This window comes from Cynocephalus volans, chromosome 2, assembly GCF_027409185.1.
Source record: "Cynocephalus volans isolate mCynVol1 chromosome 2, mCynVol1.pri, whole genome shotgun sequence".
Taxonomy (NCBI): Eukaryota; Metazoa; Chordata; class Mammalia; order Dermoptera; family Cynocephalidae; genus Cynocephalus; species Cynocephalus volans.
The window spans coordinates 703754-722487 of NC_084461.1; the positions used below are offsets into that span (position 1 = coordinate 703754).

Here is an 18734-nt window from a genome sequence, read left to right on the forward strand (position 1 = left end):
CGCTTCCGGGTTAGGGGGCGGTGCGTCGCGCGCGGCAGATTCGAAGCTCGGGCGGGGCCGACGGGTCTGGGCGGCGCGGGGCGCGGGGCGGCGGCGGCAACGCTGCGGCCGGGTTCACGCTTCTCCCCGCGGCGGCGCCATGGACGAAGCCGTGGGCGACCTGAAGCAGGCGCTGCCCTGCGTGGCCGAGTCGCCTACCGTCCACGTGGAGGTGCATCAGCGCGGCGGCAGGTGAGTCGAGCCGGCCCCCCGCCCGGACCTGCGCCCGCAGGCGGGTGACTGACGGGAGCGGTGAGCGCGGGGCCGCGAGCAGACGCCGCGCGGGAGGTTGAGGCGCCGCGCTCTGCTCCGGACCCTTTCGCGACCCTGTCACCACAGACGCGACCTTTTGGGAGTGGAGCCGAGCGCGTCTGGGACCCGAAGCAGGTGCCGCGCCTGGGACGGGGCTGGGTCAGGCGTCCGGCGTCCGGGACGCGGAGAGTGTAGAGCGGCTGTCACCGGGCACAGTTGCAGGCGCTGGGTTCAGTCACCCGCGCACGACGGCGCCAGGACTGGAGACTCCTACCGAGCGTTCGGGGCCCGGCTCACGCCCCGCGCGCGGGCAGGACCGCCTCAGAGATTGGGCAGGGGGAGGACGGGCTCCAGGTGGGGCCGCCCAGCGCGTCCCGGCGCAGACTCCGGCGGCAGCAGCTGGGGGCCTCGTCCCCTGTGCTGACACCGCGTGCTCGCCCCGCGCCAGCGTCCCCCGAGCGCTGTGCGCGTGTCGACACCTTCGCAGCGGCTTGGCGAGAGCTCGTCCTGCTACCCTCTTCCAGCGGGAGTCCGGGGCAGCTTCTTGGGGTCGCGGGGCTGGTGGTGGAGTCGCGGGCACGGGGGTCTAGATTTGATCCGCAGACAGGCCAACTCCAGTCAGTCCTCTTAACTGATGTACTTTCTTACTTATGGTTTGTTTTTGAAAAGGTACTTAATTTTAAAATCTTGTGTTGTAATTTAGGTCTCTTCTGTTTTGTTTTCCTAGCACTGCGAAAAAAGAAGACATACGGCTGAGTGTTAGGAAGCTTCTCAACAGACATAACATTGTGTTTGGTGATTACACGTGGACGGAGTTTGATGAACCTTTTCTGACCAGAAATGTGCAGTCTGTGTCTATTGTTGACACAGAATTAAGGGTTAAAGACCGACAGGTAACTTACTAATTCACAGTGCCAAGTAACAGCTAACCCCATAGCTGAATACAGAGTCAGTATCATGGCTATCTCTTCCTGCTTGGACAGTGTATTGTGGCAGGATCTCTTGTCTGTTGGTTTGCGTGACTGAACCCATTCTGGCTGGCTGTCAGGAGCAGGTGCTGGGAATAAGACAAGGCCCTGGTGGGGGACAGGTTGGAACCTAGAATTAGAACACAGCACTGTAGAGCAGTGTGCAGCACCAGAGGGGCCCGCGCCCCTGGTTTCTTGTTCTTTCAATCAGCAGATACCACAGAGTGCTTGGAGTATGCCAGCACTGTGGGAGGTGCGGGTCCAGGAGCTAAGGTGGTCTTGCCTCATGCTAACTCTTCATCCCATTCTGCCGTGGGCTACCCCCACAGTCTACTGAGTTCATGAGTGGGAATTAGGGGAGCTTTGAAAGAGCATGGACATGTTGGGGCAAGTTTGTCACCAGTGGATACCTGAAAGTTATCTCTAAGGAAGATACGTCACTTAGAGCTGTGCGGTTCTTATCTTATAAAAAACCAGTTTTGAAGAATAGGCTTGGCACTAAGATTTTGCTAATGAGGTAGGCCACCCCATTCTTTAATTAGGACTGATGTTTGTGGCATTGTCAGAGTTTTGTTCTTACCAAAATGTGATGCCAACATGCGTGGTTTCAGACAGTCTGGGGGGCAGGAAGAGTGTTCCAGTGCATTGTGAAGGGCGGCTGAGCACAGCCCAGCCAGAGGGCATTGGGGCTATCCATCGCAAGTTTTCATGTTCTCACCTACAGATTCACCTACAGGTATTTATCTTAACAGGCAGTTATGCAGTTTTGTGGATATATGTGAGAAAATGCTTACGATGTATTGTTAATAATAAGTGATTTGAAATATTTTAACTCTGTACCCATCAGAGATTGGTTAAACGAATTTGATAGATAACATCTACACCGAATATGATATTGCCGTTTAAAGAATGGAATAGCTTTCTATCTACTGATAGATGTCCCCAAGCTGTGGTAAGTGGGAAAAGGCACATGTTAGAAAACTGTGGTGGAACTCAACATTTGGTTAGATGTATGTGCGTATCATGGACTGTAACATCTCTGAGGTTGGATTTAGGGGACTGGCTTTATTACATATAACAACCTTTTCATGTAATCTAAGAGCTAGGGTTTCTTTAACATACTATACATTACAATCAGTATTTTTGGACTTTAGCATCTACTTTGTGGAACTCAACATTTGGTTAGATGTATGTGCGTATCATGGACTGTAACATCTCTGAGGTTGGATTTAGGGGACTGGCTTTATTACATATAACAACCTTTTCATGTAATCTAAGAGCTAGGGTTTCTTTAACATGCTATACATTACAATCAGTATTTTTGGACTTTAGCATCTACTTTGTGGAGCTGGGGTTAAAGAGTAAGACATTTTGAACCTCTGCAGATTTATTCTGTTTTTCTTCCTGACATAGCCCATCGACCTGAGCGCATGCACTCTTGCACTTCACATCTTCCAGCTGAATGAAGAAGGCCCCAGCAGTGAAAATTTGGAGGAAGAGGCAGAAAATATAATTGCAGCAAATCACTGGGTTCTGCCTGCAGGTACAGGCTGTCAGTAGGGGCGTGTGGGGCAGGCCAAGTAAAGCCAAGGTCAGGAAGGCACACATCGTAGGCTGGCCACGTTAGTTCACTGAGGAGATTTTGTTTGTTCACTTGGTTTGAAGGATTTTACAATGTTTTACCTTTTATGGAAAGTACAGGTTGAGTAGCCCTTATCCAAAGTGCTAAGAACCAGAAGTGTTTCAGATTTCAGGTTTTTTTCAGGTTTTGGAATATTTTCACAGTACGTACCACTTGAGCATCCCTAACCCTAAATCTGAAATGCTCCAATGAGTGTTTCCTTTGAGCATTATATCAGCGCTCAACAAGTTTCTGATTTTGGAGCATTTCAGAGTTTCGGATTAGAAATGCTCAACCTATATACCATGAAAGAGGAAAGTAGAGATTTCCAGGATGAGGCTGCATTGCTCCTTGTGACAGTGCTACATAGGTGTAAGCTGCCTGGGAATGCAGGCAGTGCTCTTCTCTCCTGCCCGGTCAGCCTGCCCTGCCGAGCAGCCCCTCCTCCTGCCTTCTCCACCCTGCTCTGTGGACCATGCCGATGTGTTCCAGCAGTGGGAATCTGGGCGTTAATTCGGTCCTGACGTCTAGACTCGGCCTGTCTGCACTCCCCTAGCGGTGACGTGGGGAGAGTGGAGCACTCGGTCTGTGCTCGTGTGAAAGCATGGGTCCACAAGAGACAATTGTGTGTGATACCTACACCTAAAAAGTAATTCTTTACTCCTTTTAATTATCTGTCAAAAGTCATGTATCACATTTACTTTGCATATTTAATGTGAACAGAACTTGAAACCTTTACACTTAGTCTGCCACATGCAGAGCAGTGGAAAGAATCTGTGGCCGGGAAGGCCTGGCAGGTGGATGTCCTGCACGCTTTCCTAACGTGAGGTCTTTGTCTTACTCTTTCACAGCGGAATTCCATGGGCTTTGGGACAGCCTTGTGTATGATGTGGAAGTCAAGTCACACGTAAGTTGCTGTGCTTTTTTTCCAAAACATCTCATTATTTGAAGAAGAATCCTCATGGAGTTTTTCTCCAGCATCTCTGAGCTCCTTGACTCCAGTGGGCTTTGGGGACCCCAGTCTGCCGGCAGCCTGTGTCCTGGATCTCTGTCTTCCAGGATTGCTCCAGAGTGGAGCTGCCTTTGGGGAGTTCCCTGAGGCGGGGGGGGGGGGGGGGGCGAATGTGAAGAGGACCTGTTGTGAATTGTTGCTCAGGGCGTCGGAAGGGGAGTGAGCGGGCAGGCCCAGGCGAGGACCAGTGCATCTTCACCTTCCTTGTGGGGTGGGGTCCTTCCCCACGATGGGGCACACTAGAAGGCCATCACTTGGTCCCTCAGGGCTGCTGCATAGAATGCTGGCTTTTACTTTTTAATAAGTATGCCATGTACTTACCTGGCACTGTGTCATCGAGAGGAAGGAGCTTCCTTGTTACGTGGTAAATCCCTCAGTGATCTTGTTTGATGTTGATGTTTTAAATAAAAGTGATCACTTTGTTTCTTCTCTATGTTTGTACTAGTCATACTCAATAGTTTCCTTTCATTTTTGAGACGACTTCTAAGACAAAATCCTGTGTGTTGCTCGTTAGCGTTTGGAGGTGACAGTCCCTGCAGAGGTGGCCTTGCTCTTCCCATTCAGGAGCGAGCCCTGGCAGCATGTACTGGGAACCTTTGCCTCATTGGAACCTTTATCTGTTTTTTTCTCTTTTTTCAGCTCCTTGATTATGTGATGACAACCTTACTGTTTTCAGACAAGAATGTCAACAGCAATCTCATCACCTGGAACCGGGTGGTGCTGCTACACGGTAAACCACGTAAATTTTTACTGGACAAGATAAATGGCATGAAATTAGGCTTTTTCTTATTCCCTTTTCCTTCTGCACGGAGTCACAGCTCTGTGTTTCTGAAGGAGCCAGAGTTGCCCTGGAGCACTCCTGTGTGAAGCTGCTCCAGCTCTGAGCCCTCTGTCTGCAGCTGACTGATTAAACTTCTCTGATAACTCTGCCTCATTTCTCAGCTGATCGTAACTCCCGAGGGTGGAAACTGCCTCATGTTTCTACATAGTATTCTCAGAGCCTCACTTTGTGAGTTGAAAACTGTAAAAACCATGTTTTAAAGAAAACTGTTTCTTCTCAAAAGGGAATATTGGTGTTGTGGTTTTTTTTCAATGTCACTGGGTTGAAAAGGGACAAAGGAATTGAGTGTAATCAAGAAAGTACCCAAGTTGTATCAAGGTAGAAGCTTCAACAGTGATTAGCCTTTTTATGCCAATTAAGATTGTCTGATTATACACGATATTAAACAGTTGTGTCTTTTAAATAGCAGATATTCCCAGAACACTGTCCTAATAGGATCAGAATAGGCGATCAGTAGATACATTAATTAGTAAAAAAAAAACAAAAAACAAAAAAACATTGTTTTCCATTTGGAATCAGTTGTGTGTTTGCTCTTTAATTGCTGAAAACACGGCATGAAAGCAGAACTGGACCTGCCTCCATTTCCTGTTCCATGTGCTTGTTCTTCTGAGTTGGTCACCTCAGAGCTGCTGCAGGGCCCATGCTTGGACGAGAGGAGCCCTGCCCAGCCGCTCTTCTGGTTGGCATGGAGCAGGCCTGCTGAGAGTTACCCGTGGTGAAAGATGGGGTGCCAGGAACAGCACACATTGGTGCCTTGAGAGTCCTGATGAGGGTGGGATCCCTCTATCTGCAGTTATCAAGAAAGGCGAGAACCAGGACAGGTGTCAGCACAAAATGCAGGAAGTAGTAGGCAGTGCTTGTGCAGGGAGGAACCGAAGCTAACAGGAGTGCAGGAAAGAGGAATTTTTATAGCATTTAAGCTGCTAGCAGACTTCTTTGTAAGTTAGTAAGAGATACTTGTAATAACATTAATAGCATATACCTCTTAGTTGATTGTCTTATATCCTGTGGATAATGCAACTACTATTGTTTTAAGAAATTTGTTACAACTGCGGCTTATGTTTTTATTTGTTTGGATCTTGTTACAGGTCCTCCAGGAACTGGAAAAACATCCCTGTGTAAAGCACTAGCCCAGAAATTGGCCATTAGACTTTCAAGCAGGTAATTTTTGGTAATTTGAAAGAGGAGTGCAAAGGGAATGGGAATGTTTGGAAAAAGCAGCAATGTTTTATAACATTAAAAGCTGTTTTTCTTTTTACTCATTTTACATGAATAGGTTCCTCTCCTTCAGTGTAAGTCAATTAATTCCTCTCTACCCAGCATAGTCTTGCATTATGGTTTCAGTCTTTTGAAGCTCATGGAGGCTTAGTTTATTGCCAGTGTATGGTCTGTCCTGGTGAAAGTTCCCAGTGCACTTTAATGTGTTTTCTGTTCTTGCTGGTGGAGTGTTCTGCAGAGATCAGGTCAGGGTGCTTGACATCCATGCTGATTTTCTGTCCACTTGTTTGATCAGTTCCTGAGAGGAATGTCAAAGTCTACAGTTGAGTATTTGTCTCTTTCTCCCTGGGGGTCTATCTGTTTTAGGGTTTGTGGTTTATATCACATTTGGAAAATATTTGGTCATTGTTTCTTCAACTGATTTCCTTGCTTCTTTCCCTTATCCTGGAATCTGTTTATCTGCATGTTAGAGTGTTTGATGTTGTTCCACAGGCCACTGATGTTCTCTTCTGTTTTTTTCAGGTTTTTAAAAATATCTGTTTCATTTTGGATGGTTTCTATTGCTGTATCTTCAAGGTCACTGATTTTCTGCAGTGTCCAATCTGCTTTTAATTTCACACAGTGAATTTTTATTTCTGATAGTATGTTTTCTTCTTTGAGGGCTCCGTTTGGTTCTTGTACTTTTCCTGTCTCTTCTCATCATGTTCTTGTTAAAGTCTGCGAGCAGTTCTGCAATAGCTGCGTTAATGTTCTTGTCTGCTAGTGTGATCAGCATTTGTTTCTGTTGACTGGTTTTCCTTCTTGTTACGTCACATATTTCTGCTCCTTTGCATGTCAAGTACTTTCTGACTGAACACTGAACGCTGTTATTTGAGGTATCTGAACTCTGTCTTCCTTTAAAGACTGTTGGGTTTTGTTCTGGTCACAGTTCAGCTACTTGTGATTTGGTGTGGTCCTTTTGAGGTTTGTTTTAAGCATTGTTAGGGAGGGATCTAGGTTTAGTCTTAATACTAAACTGCGGTCCTTCTAGGGTCTCTACCGAGCGCCCTCCCAGCCTGTGTGAGCTGCGGGAACTATGAGGCTCATAGCTCTGCAGCCACTCTGCCTAGTCACGTGGGATTTGCCCTGCTAACATGTTGAGTACTCAGCAAAGGCACCAGGGGACGCTGTGAGGATTTTTGGGGATTCTTTCTTTGTGTCTCCTTCCACTCTGGAACTCTGCCCTGCCCTCCAGCCACCCCAGCTCCCGGCACACTGGTCTCTGTCTTGGCAGCTCTGCAGAATGACCGTTGCTCTGCCTGGGTTCCCTCCCATGCTTGTGGTTGGCAGGTGCCTCCAGGCAGAAGGCAGCGCAGTGGTGGGACCCACCTCATTTGCCCTCCTCCACCGCCCGTTGTCCAGCAGCCTTACCAGATGTTGTTTCCTCTATTTTGTCTAATTTTCTCATTGTTTAAGGCAGAAGGAAATCTGTACTGTTGCTCCGGTAGGACTGGAGGAATTCCTATGAGATTTACTTTTATCTGTTTTCTTTTTTTCAAGAATGTCTAAGTATTTTTACATAAGGAAATTGCTTTATTTCAACCCTTTACGTTATGTTTAGCAACTTGACTGTTGTTTTGACATATTGAAATGCATCTGTGATTTATTGATTGATTTTTTTTTTTTTGCAGCTGGCCAGTATGGGCATCTGTGTTTTAAAGATATCTAGGGGCAGTTTCCTAAAACACCAGAGAGTGAAGATGTTATTAAAAGAAATGTAACTTATTTCCAGTACAAAGATCTGGAAACGTATTTATTTTGTAGCTTAGAGATGGTGAAAAGTAGCCTTAGTTAATCTTTCTTCCTCATTCTATTAAATAGTTAAAATGTTTTATAATTTTTCTTTAATATTGAACCCGATCGTCCTTTATAAACAGTATTAGTGAAGGTCTTTTTCTCTTTTTTAAATGGAATGTAAATGATAACTTTTTGAAAGTAACCCTTTTTCTTCTGTGGACTGGACATGGAAGAAACTGTAAAGAGGACCTGGGAGTTGGCTTGTTTCCCTGCCCGAATCTTGTTTCCTGTTTGATTTTAGTCAGAGGCTGGGTGCATCCAGGTCCATCAGCTGCTTCCTGCGTAGGCAGAGTAGTATCAGTTCTAGATTTCATCCTGTTAGTCTGGGTTAAGGTTGACTGTTGGCTGTCTGAGCATTCCAGGGTCTGTGCCGGGAACCAATTAACACACACTACGGAGTGTTATGGAAGGAGGAAGAAATGTTCAGCTCCTGTTTGTATTTTGTTTTGTTTGCTGTACTAGTACTGCCAATACTCTTTAAGCATAGAAATGTAAGTTATAAGTAGATAAAAATGAGAGGGTTTTTACTCTTTAACTCAAATGAGGCTATTGGAAAAAATTTGCCGTAATCCAGAACCCTTGATTGCACACAGAGGTCTAGGTACCTCAGCACTTTATCAGCAACTGTAATGATATCATGACTTGGTGACTGCTGGCATGCTGGTCAGTTGAGAGACGTTGTATGAAGTAAAAGTGGCTGCCTCCGAGGATGCTACAAGACTTCTTTGTAAAGTAATTTTCTTAACTCCTTTTATCATCTTAGGTACCGCTATGGCCAATTAATTGAAATTAACAGCCACAGCCTTTTTTCTAAGTGGTTTTCAGAAGTAAGTATTGAATATTAACTTTAATTGTCTGGACTGTCAACCATGTAGTTGAAAAAATGTCCCATACATTAGGCAAATCCTCCTCCAACAACTTCAGGAGGGAATAGGTGCCATGGGAAAATAGGAACAATGGGCCAACTTTATGGTCAGAGCAGGTTTCATGGCCCGGTGGTGACTTGGAAACTGCTGATCCTGAGAGGTCCCTCTCTTGCTCATACCCCCAGCCTTTGTCTAGGTGGGACATGACATTCAGCAGATGCCTAGAAGGGGACAGGTCTGGCATTCTCTGCCGAGCTCGCCCTGGGTCCTCATGCACTCGGGCACTGTCTGTGAACTGTGGGTCGGACCGGGTCACGCCATGGGCACCCCTCCCCTCTGTCCCTCTGGTGGAAGGTGAGGCAGGATGGGGAGCACGTGTGAATAGCGCACCCAGCCTGTCTGCAGGTTTGCATCTGTGGTCCGCCTCGGTCCTGGTCAGTGAGCTGGGAAAAGGAAGGTAAGAGGTGGACAGGTAGGCAGATGTAGGTGCACGTGGCTGTGTAGTGCTCCTGGCCAAGAGCAGATGCAGGCTCACGCCTCAGCGTCCTGGCATGCAGAGCAGAGTGGAGGAGCACTTAGCTGAGCAAATCCTGTGCCGACCTGGCCTCTGGTTCAGGGAGCTTTCCAAGGGGCAGCTAGGAGACCGTGGGCTTCTGCAGCCAACTGGTGTGGCAGGCCATGGCGGGGCATTGACACTGAGAGTTTTGGTTTCAGAGTGGCAAGCTGGTGACTAAGATGTTCCAGAAGATTCAGGATTTGATCAATGATAAAGACGCCCTGGTGTTTGTGCTGATTGATGAGGTAGGCGTTTCTAAATATCGAGTGACTAAAGGAAATCCAAGACTGAACTGCCTCTTGCTGTTGCCAGGACGCAGCCTCCTCCTGGGGCAGTCTGGCCTTCCCCTCACTGTTGGGCCCCTGTCTGGCACTCCCTGTGTAGGACAGTCCTTTTTCACAGGAATTGAGTCCTACACCCATCCATCTGTCCTTCCATCACTTGGCTCACATGTCCCTGGAGCTGCCTGTGGAGTGCCGGATGCTGTCCTTTTTGACCCATTGCTCCGTCCCCACAGGTGGAGAGTCTCACAGCTGCCCGCAGTGCCTGTAGGGCAGGTGCTGAGCCATCCGATGCCATCCGCGTGGTCAATGCCGTCTTGACCCAAATCGATCAGATTAAAAGGTAACACCCTGACGTGCGGCGGCTTCCCGCGGGATGAAGAGGTCACTTCAAAGAGATGCATGGTGATTGCACAGCTGAGGTCTCAGCTCAGCTCTCTTAACTAAAAGTGCAGTTGGTAGTGTTAGGCCAGATGCCATGTCTCCACAGTCCAGCCTTGCAGGTCCTTATACCCAAGGTTGGTTAGGCTTTACGGAGTGGTGGCTACTAATCCAGCTCATGAGGAAGAAACGTGTCGTCTGTCATGCTTCACAACTGCCTATGCTGGTCAGGACTTCGCATCTCTTCTCTAGAGCACCCTTTCTCCTTCAGGGTGCCTGGGATTCAGTGCATTGCTTAGCAGCTTGCTTGTTGAGTGTGGAATGACAGCAAACTAAATTCTGCTGCAGAATATCTTATCCAGGCCTCCACTGTTGTGTTACAGTAGAGAGCATCTCTAGTTTCCTGGAGACACAGTTGTCTGTTGGGGTCAGCTGCAGGAGGGGGTACAAGCCAGGAAGGGAGAGAGCCTTGTGGCCTCCTGCTTCGTCTCCCACTGCAGGGACCTTGTGCTGGGTGGAGACACCCTCCCTGTCTCCACCTCCCCTCCACTCCCGCCTTCCCTGCCACTGCTCCCCTTCTTCACGGGTGCTTGGCTCTCATCTGGAACCTCTTGCAGCATCTGGCCACCCCTGCGTCTCTCCATGCTGCTCCAGCGTCTGCTGCCCACATCTCCCCACCATCTCAGGGCAGGGCTCTGCACAGCCTGTCATGGTCTCCTCCTCCCCGTGTGCGTGCTCCTGGTGTGAACCTCTTTCTCCAGCACCACACTGAGTTCTGTGTGGGCGAGTCCCCAACACAGACCTTCACAACCTGTGACCAGCCGTCACCACTGAGATGCCACAGATGTCAGACACGCACCCAGGCTGCTCACGTGGCCCTGAACCCTAACTTTACGAGGTTCTCATTACACTCATGGCCTCACTATGCACTTGCTGCTCAATCCAGAATACAGGGTAACTTTGACTTCCCTCCCCGTTGGTCACGAGGGGGCGTGGGCTCTGGAAGGAACAAGGAGGCAGCCCTGCCTCAGGTTTTTCTCTCACCTGTTTCTCCCCGTTGCATCTTGCTCCTAGCTCAGGCTCCTCTCTAGATGGTTCTGCCTCTGTGGGGGTCTGCCTGTTGCTCCTGCTGGCCTGCATGACAGATTCGACCCCTGGGTTGTGGTTCCCAGCCCTGTGCCTCCCATGTGCCTCCATCCAGTCCCATACTCTGGGTGCTGGGCTAAGCAGCCTGTGCACTTATCTGACCCCTGCACCCTATTCCCTTTGCCCAGGACACCAGGGACCTGAAAGCTCCCACCTCTGCATTCACTTGGCTCACCCTGCCCACCTTTGCCCTCCAAGCTGCTCCCTGGCCACAGAGCTGACCGCTGCACCCCAAGCCAGAAGGGCAGCATTGCTGCGCACTCTGCACCCAGGCTCAGCAGGCTGGGAAGTGTGCTCCCAGGAGCCTCCGTGGCTGCTTTGTGCTGGCTCCTGCTGGGCCCTTGGGGGATATCGGTAAACAGACCAGACAATGATGCCTCTCTGCGTAGTTTAGGAGCTAGAGGGGAAAGCAGACAGTAAACGTGATAAATAATTCAAGTCCATAGTGTGTCCAGGAGAGCTGTGTGATTAAAAGTTGCATGGCCCTGTCCAGGCATGGGGTAGCAGAGGGTGCCAGGGGTTATGGTAGAAAGGGCAGTTGGGGACATTGCCCAAAAGTTAGATCATCAAGGGGAAATGGTGAGGGAATGAATCAGGTGGGGTTTCCGAAGGCAGAGGAGCAGCCAGAGCACGGACCCTAGGGAGGGTCTGTTTGGCACAGTTGAGTTGTACCCAGGAGTGCCCAGTGAGCATGGGAGGATGGGCAGAAGTTTGAAGGTCGCCAGGCCTATATCAGGACAAGGCGCTGGTGCTGGCCAAGCCTCTGCTTGCAGTTGACAGCCTCCCGCTGGCCGTCCTCCTCAAGATCCCCTCGACAGGTTGGGGGAGGGGGGGACATGGTAGAGTCACCGAGGCACACAGTGACTGTGGACCTTGCTTCTTGGCCACCACAGGCATTCCAATGTGGTGATTCTGACCACATCCAACATCACAGAGAAGATTGACGTGGCCTTCGTGGACAGGGCTGATATCAAGCAGTACATCGGGCCACCCTCGGCAGCTGCCATCTTCAGGATCTACCTCTCCTGCTTGGAAGAGCTGATGAAGGTGCCTTTGTTGTTTTTCTTCTGGTCAGCAGATTTCTTATGTGTTCTTCATTAACTGACATAGTTTAAAACAAGCTCATTCCAGTACAGAAAAAGGTGTTTCTGCCCAGGCACTAGCTGTCTTCTTAACTCGAAAATCACTGTTTTGTTGAACCTGACAGGTTGAGTTGTTAGTCAGAATTAAAGCCACTAACTCAATATTTTTGTTCTTTTGGCACAATATGAGCATCACTTTTCGTTACTTGAGGTACCACTATGTAGGAGGTTAGCGAATGGGCCATGGTCAGCCTGCTGGGTGAATCCTGGGTCTTGAGTTACCATGGCCTTTGCACAGGACCTGCCTCTCTTGGCCTGTTTCCTTACCTGAAAGAGGATGAACAGTGGACTCAGCTCATGGGGAGGTTATTCCAACTGAAGGTCACAGCTCATGGGGTCATAAAGAGGTTACGTGGACTGAAGGCCACAGCTCACTGGAGTTTACACAAACTGTAGGTCATAGTTCATGGGGAGGTTACACTGAGGGTCACAGCTCGCAGAGAGATTACACGGACTGAAGGCTGCTCTCATGGGGTCACAGAGGTTATGCTGACTGAAGGCTCTGCTCATGGGGTCATGGTTAGGTTACTGATGGCCTCTGCTCATAGGGTCACGGGGAGGTTATGCTGACTGAAGGCCGTGCTCATGGGGGTCATGGGGAGGTTACGCTGACTGAAGGCCATGCTCATGGGGTCATGGGGAGGTTATGCTGACTGAAGGCCGTGCTCATGGGGGTCATGGAGAGGTTACGCTGACTGAAGGCCACGCTCACGGGGGGTCATGGGGAGAGTACGTTGACTGAAGGCCACGCTCATGGGGGTAATGGGGAGGTTACACTTACTGAAGGCTGCACTCATGGGGGTCATGGGGAGGTTACACTGACTGAAGACCATGCTCATGGGGGTCATGGGGAGGTTACACTGACTGAAGACCATGCTCATGGGGGTCATGGGGAGGTTACACTGACTGAAGGCCGCACTCATGGGGGTCATGGAGAGGTTACACTGACTGAAGACCATGCTCATGGGGTCATGGGGAGGTTACGCCGACTGAAGGCTGTGCTCACTGGGCTGTCATCTGAGTGAAGTGTTCCTGTCTCTGATTGCGTGTGCTAATGATCTTGACAAGAACTGCAGCAGGAAGTGCTGACAGGGAGTCTAGGGAGAACTGCTGTGGCACTCTGGGGACTGGGTTCTGGAGACAGACAAATGCCCGTGCCTACAGGAGCTCATTTGGAGCCTGAGTTTAGGGGACGTGGTCAGTAAGTAGGCAGGCCAGTGGTGGGGACTGGAACAGTAGTTGTCATGGCATTGTTGCCACTGGCTGGGAGGGTGGACTGTGCCACACCCGCAGCCACTTCCTCATGCCACCGCCGAGCAGGGGCCTCAGTGTCCTCGGCAAGGACGACACAGCCTCTTCTGGATGGGGAAAGGGAGCTGTCTCAGGTGTGAAACCCCTGAGGGTGCCTGGGTCAGCAATGCTGTCGGGGTAGGGCTCAGACCCTTCAAACCTTTTGTGCAGACTGGGTCACAGACCTCTTACATGCAGGTTGTGAGCTAGGTAATTGGGAAGGATCTTGGCAGCCACCAGCAAGGTTACCGATGCGAGCTCAGTCTTCAGCTTCCTCAGCAGCATCAGCTTACGGCAGCAGCAGCGGAGGTGTTGGGCTCCCAGAGAATCCCAGGGGCCCTGGCAGCAACAGCTTGCAGCCATAGCTTCCAGTAGCAGTAGTGGCCTCCCCCATGTCCCGTCCCCACCCCCACCCCCCACCCCCGTAGCAGGGGGCACTGTGGATCAGAGCCATTCATCCTTTATACTTAAGTCTCATGACCCAGGAACACCTGGGCGGAGTCAGATAACCAAAGAACACCTGGGTGCACATGCATATTTACATCAAATGCTCGGCAAGATTCTGAACATCTGAGGGACCCTGAATATTTACTATCATTTTCCCTGCAACTGTCCTGGCATGCGTGTCCCATCCTGACTTTCTGTGGGGTGGGAGAGAGGGAAAGGGGCCCCATGGAGCTCTGACCTGAGAATGCAGGTGAACTGAGGGAAGATTCTGAATGCAGCTCTGCTGCCAGGGTTGAGGGCAGGTCCTGGAGGAAGCTGTTTATGTTGGTCATTAAGGGCCTTTAAGGTGGCCTCCAGCCTTCACAGGGTAACATTTGTGCATTTGTTCTGTGAATCCAGGGGATGGTCCAAGTTCTAGCTAAGAAGCGTGGACTTTTTCTGGGCTTGAGAGTGTAGGGGAAGGCAGTTTCTTACTTCAGGCAGTGTGTGTGAAATGGAGACGTTCAGAAGCTATAGTGGCTATCTGGCAGATCCTGAAGGTTGTCAGTGTGTAATTGGGCCCGCGCCATCAAGAGCTTGAGGTCTGTGCCTGTTCTCACACATGCCTGCTGGCGGCAAGCTTCACAAGAAGGCAGAACAGGACCGTTCCTGGGGAAGCTGCGGGAGGCAGGGTCCTCAGGGAACCCAAGGGGCGTCACTTAGTGAGTCAAGTGGGAAGGTCAGAACACCCTGAGCAGAAGTCTTGCTTCTTAATTTTGCCCTCGGCCCTCACCAATCTCCTAGATGTGCAGAGAGTCCCGTTTTCTTCTTTGTCCTCTCTCCTGGCTCATGAATTGGAGCTGCTTACGTGAGACTTCAGTTGTAGTGACCGTCAGTGTGCCAGCTTGATGCTCAGTGAGGTTGCTTGGCGAAGAGCGTCTGGCTTCCAGACCAGTGGGTTGTGAGGTGGACTTATGGGACCCTGTTCTCTGGCCAATCAGATGCTGTCATTCTGCTAAAAAGTCTCGTCTTAAAAACAAGGGAACTAGGACCTTCTTTAAAAGGCAGCCAATGTCCTGGCTCCAAGTCCCAGCTCTGCCCATCTGTGGGTTTTAACATGTCTTTGAAGTGGAGATGAGAGGCTGCACTTGGTGGCCCTAAGTCCTGTGCGGCCGTGACATGAGGCGAGGAAACATTTTGGCCAGAAACACAGAAGAGGATGGGTTGCTCTTGGTTTCTGAGACGTGTTTGGTTATTTCTCATCTGTGTGTGAACAAGCAGGGATGCGTGTGCTGGGGAGGGGGTGTGAGAATTGAAGGGGAGAGGCAGCCTGTACTTATTTCCTGGTGCAGCTGTGTGCTAGTCATTGCTGTCTGGCTTCCACATGGCCGGGGTGCAGCTGACATTGCCTTGTGAGTGCTGGACTCTGGACTCTGTCCTGACGCTCTGCCTGTCTCCCCAGTGTCAGATCATATACCCTCGCCAGCAGCTGCTGACCCTCCGCGAGCTGGAGATGATCGGCTTCCTTGAGAACAACGTGTCAAAATTGAGTCTCCTTTTGAGTGAAATTTCAAGGTGCGAACTGAACTCATTTTTTAACCGAGAAAAATCCATCTGCTATGTTAACTGGGAAGTCGTAGTTTTCTCTGAGGAGGCCAGGTCTGGATGTAAGCTGTTAAGATGCCGCACAGGCTGACATACGTGTTTACACATGTGCATGTCTGTGTTTGTGCGAGTGAACTGAGACATGCAGCACAGCAACCTCCTCCCAAAGGACAGGGAACCCATGAGCAGTGCAAATGACTGACGTTCATGCCACAGGCCTATGGCGGACAGTGCTTCCAAGTGTCCCAAAGTCAAGAGGGGGAAATGGCCATGGTGGTCAAGGGAGGCGGAGAGAGGAGGTAGGAAGATGAGGCAGAGATTTGAAGGACAATTGAAACTGGGGTACATTTGGAGAGAACTGGGGAGGGCTGCTGGAGCAGCGTTAGGGATCTCCCAGTGGATGTAGAACAGAGACCAGGGAGTTGGTGCTGGAGAGGTGGGAGGCCTGAGCAGCGAGAGTCTCAGGTTTCTGGCCAGAGTTTGGACTTTATTCTGAAGGCATGAAGAGCTTGGAAGGTTTTGAACGAGGGATAACATGAAGAATGCAGTATTTCTTTTAAAGATTTGGAGTATATGGTGAAGAAATTTAAATTGGTTAACATGGAGACAGAATAAATAGTTTAGAGACTTCTGCAAAAATAGAAGACGTGAACTGGCTGACTGCGTGCCCACTGCCTCGCTCCATGCCTCATGCCCACCGAGTCACGCCCCATCTCACCCCCGGGCAGGCACCATAGTCCCTGAACTCAAGGATGGTGGCTGTAGAGCTGGGCACCATGGTAGCCTCAGGTGGTACTTAAGGACAGCAAGGACTCTGCCCCACCTGGAGCAGCAGCAAGGGTCTGGAAGACCAGCCCCACCAGAGGGCTGGGCTAGCAGTGCCGTGAGGCTGGGGTCGTTCAGAGGCTTGCGCTTCCAGTGCACCCTGGCCAACCTTAAAGATCAGGTTTCATGATATCCGGGGGAATTGATCCTGAAATGGGCAAGTTGTCTGTATGCAATTGACACCCCTGAATTTGGTCATTTTTCTGCAGGAAGAGTGAAGGCCTCAGCGGCCGGGTCCTGAGGAAGCTCCCTTTCCTGGCTCACGCGCTGTACATCCAGGTGCGTCTCCTTAGGGCCATCCTCTACCTCCTGGCGCCCCGTTCCCACCCCACATGCTGTTCATAATCTCAGCCTTGCTGGGAACTCCTCTTGATGCTGTCAGGGTGTCTCCCTATTTTATCTCAGTAGGAGGAGCTAACCTGGACACCTGTAGAGGAGGGGCTGTCCTGAGTCCTTTGGGACGAGGGGGCTGTGCCATGTGTCTGCGCACAGGCTCATGCGTACACACACAGGCACACGTGTACGTGCACAGATGCACATGTACACAGGCACAGATGCACACATACATGCACATGTGTGCCCCCCCCACCCCCCACCTTCCCCAGCCACCGGTCAGGGTGAGGGTTAGGGTTTTCGAGCAGACACAGTGACGTCTGAGGTGAGGAAACAGATCTTGAAACAGTTCCTTCTGGATCAGAGTTGACCAGTGCTCTATCCGGTCAGTAGTAGCTGTGCTGGGCAGGTGGTCAGCACTGAGATAACACAGTGACGGTGAGTAGAAGCCCTGGGGTGCAGGGAGGCGAGAGCTCAGGGCTCTGGGCTGCCGTCATTCTCTGGTTACAAGCCAGCAATGTCCTTGGGGTGGGCCCTTCCTTGGGAAGAACTCCAGGTTGGCTGATCCAGAGGTCAGGTCTGCTCCCGGCTGCATCTCCTCCTTCTCAGTGAGTTGACACCCCTGGTGCCACCTGCCTGCCCCGCCAGCTGTTCTAACCTGCAGAAGCAGAGCACACTAGCACACCTTGTTTGCCTTTTCTGAAGTAAAGAGTTGGTTGCATTTACAAGCCCTGCCCTGGGCTGGGCCTGGTCCTGGGCTCGCGCAGTTTCGCTCAGCCAGTGATACTGAGGCCCCTTCTGCACTGTCTGTGGGTGGGGTGGTTGCTGCCAGGTGGCCCCACCGAGGGGGAGGGACCCCCAGCAATGACTATGTATCCTTCCAGGCCCCCACCGTCACCATCGAGGGGTTCCTGCAGGCCCTGTCTCTGGCAGTGGACAAGCAGTTTGAAGAGAGGAAGAAACTTTCGGCTTACATCTGATCCTGGGCTTCCCCAGCAGCCACTTTCTAATGAGGAGCGGCCTGACTGGTGCTGCCCAGTGATCTGCACAGCATTGCTGAGGTCTGCAAGCTCAAACCCATGCATCGGGGCTTTGTGAAAAGAAGTGTGTAATATTTACATTACTTTAAACTGCATATTAGTAAGACAAACAGCTTGTTGTTTTTGCTGTTTTTAAATGATAATTCAAATTCTGTTTATCTCTTTGTGAACAACTGCCTGGGTATGTTTTTTCCAGTTGATCAGACACAATGCTAAATTTTGTTTTTTTAAAAAAGGAAGGTTAGTATAGGTATTATAGAAACAACAGAGAAACCATATTACTCTGAATAACATGTCATCACAGCATTAAAAGCACACACATTCCTCAAGCTGGAGGTGGCGATGGCTTTCTGATGTGAGCTTGTTTATTTAGTCTGGAGGTTCTGGAGGCTGCTTAATGGATGAGAAAAACCTATTCCTATGTTACAGAAATTGAGAAGAAATTCTAGGTAAAGTTTTCTTCTGTGATAATCAGGCAGGTCCTTTTTGCAGGGACAGGGCAAACCCTCATGTTGGAGTGAACCGTGGCGGGCGGCACGGCCATGCTGGGTGCTTCTTGCTCCTGCGGCTCGTGGTGTGCGTTCAGTAACTCTGCTCACGTCTCAAGTGAAGGTCCACATCTACAGAATGTGGAATAAGTGGATCAGTAATTGGTGTGTCCCACAGGATATTACATTTGCTTTTATCTCATGCTGAGATAAATTTCCTGTTAGCGTTCTGTGCGTGAAGTCCACCCTATGTTACCTTTTGTTGTAGAACTTTTTGAATATTAAATTTTCCTTCAGAATTTTTTCTTGTTTTGATTCTCAGTATCTCCCAATTGCTTTGAGTTTTACTAAAGATCACTCACATGATTGCTTAACTTCAAGACCGTCTTATACTTTGGGGGCCTTACATAAGTGCATCAGCAAAAGAAACTACACCCATTTTATAGGAACCACACCGTCTGCTGGGCCTTAACTCCAGATCCAGAACTTGCCGTGGAAAGCAGAGAGGGCCCTGTTGTTTTCTGGAGACCCATGTGGTAGTCCATGGCAGGGGGGGGTGCAAGCCTTT

The 18734-nt window shown here is 50.1% G+C and overlaps 1 protein-coding gene across 1 annotated transcript; it reads left to right on the forward strand.

Moving 5' to 3' along the window:
* The first annotated feature begins 139 nt into the window (after positions 1-139).
* Positions 140-17777, forward strand: TRIP13 (thyroid hormone receptor interactor 13). The gene is made up of 13 exons (XM_063087386.1): positions 140-231; positions 1019-1184; positions 2673-2802; positions 3732-3787; positions 4532-4622; positions 5822-5894; positions 8551-8614; positions 9368-9454; positions 9727-9833; positions 11911-12064; positions 15338-15450; positions 16515-16584; positions 17523-17777. The coding sequence occupies exons 1-13, from the start codon at positions 140-142 to the stop codon at positions 17616-17618; spliced, it is 1299 nt and encodes a 432-aa protein (XP_062943456.1). The 3' UTR covers positions 17619-17777.
* The last annotated feature ends 957 nt before the right edge of the window (positions 17778-18734 follow it).

Coding starts and splice junctions, on each gene's coding strand:
- TRIP13 (XM_063087386.1), top strand. CDS start 140: ATGGACGAAGCCGTGGGCGACCTGAAGCAGGCGCTGCCCTGCGTGGCC. Junction 4,623..5,821: donor CCGGGTGGTGCTGCTACACG/GTAAACCACGTA, acceptor ATCTTGTTACAG/GTCCTCCAGGAACTGGAAAA. Junction 15,451..16,514: donor CTTTTGAGTGAAATTTCAAG/GTGCGAACTGAA, acceptor ATTTTTCTGCAG/GAAGAGTGAAGGCCTCAGCG.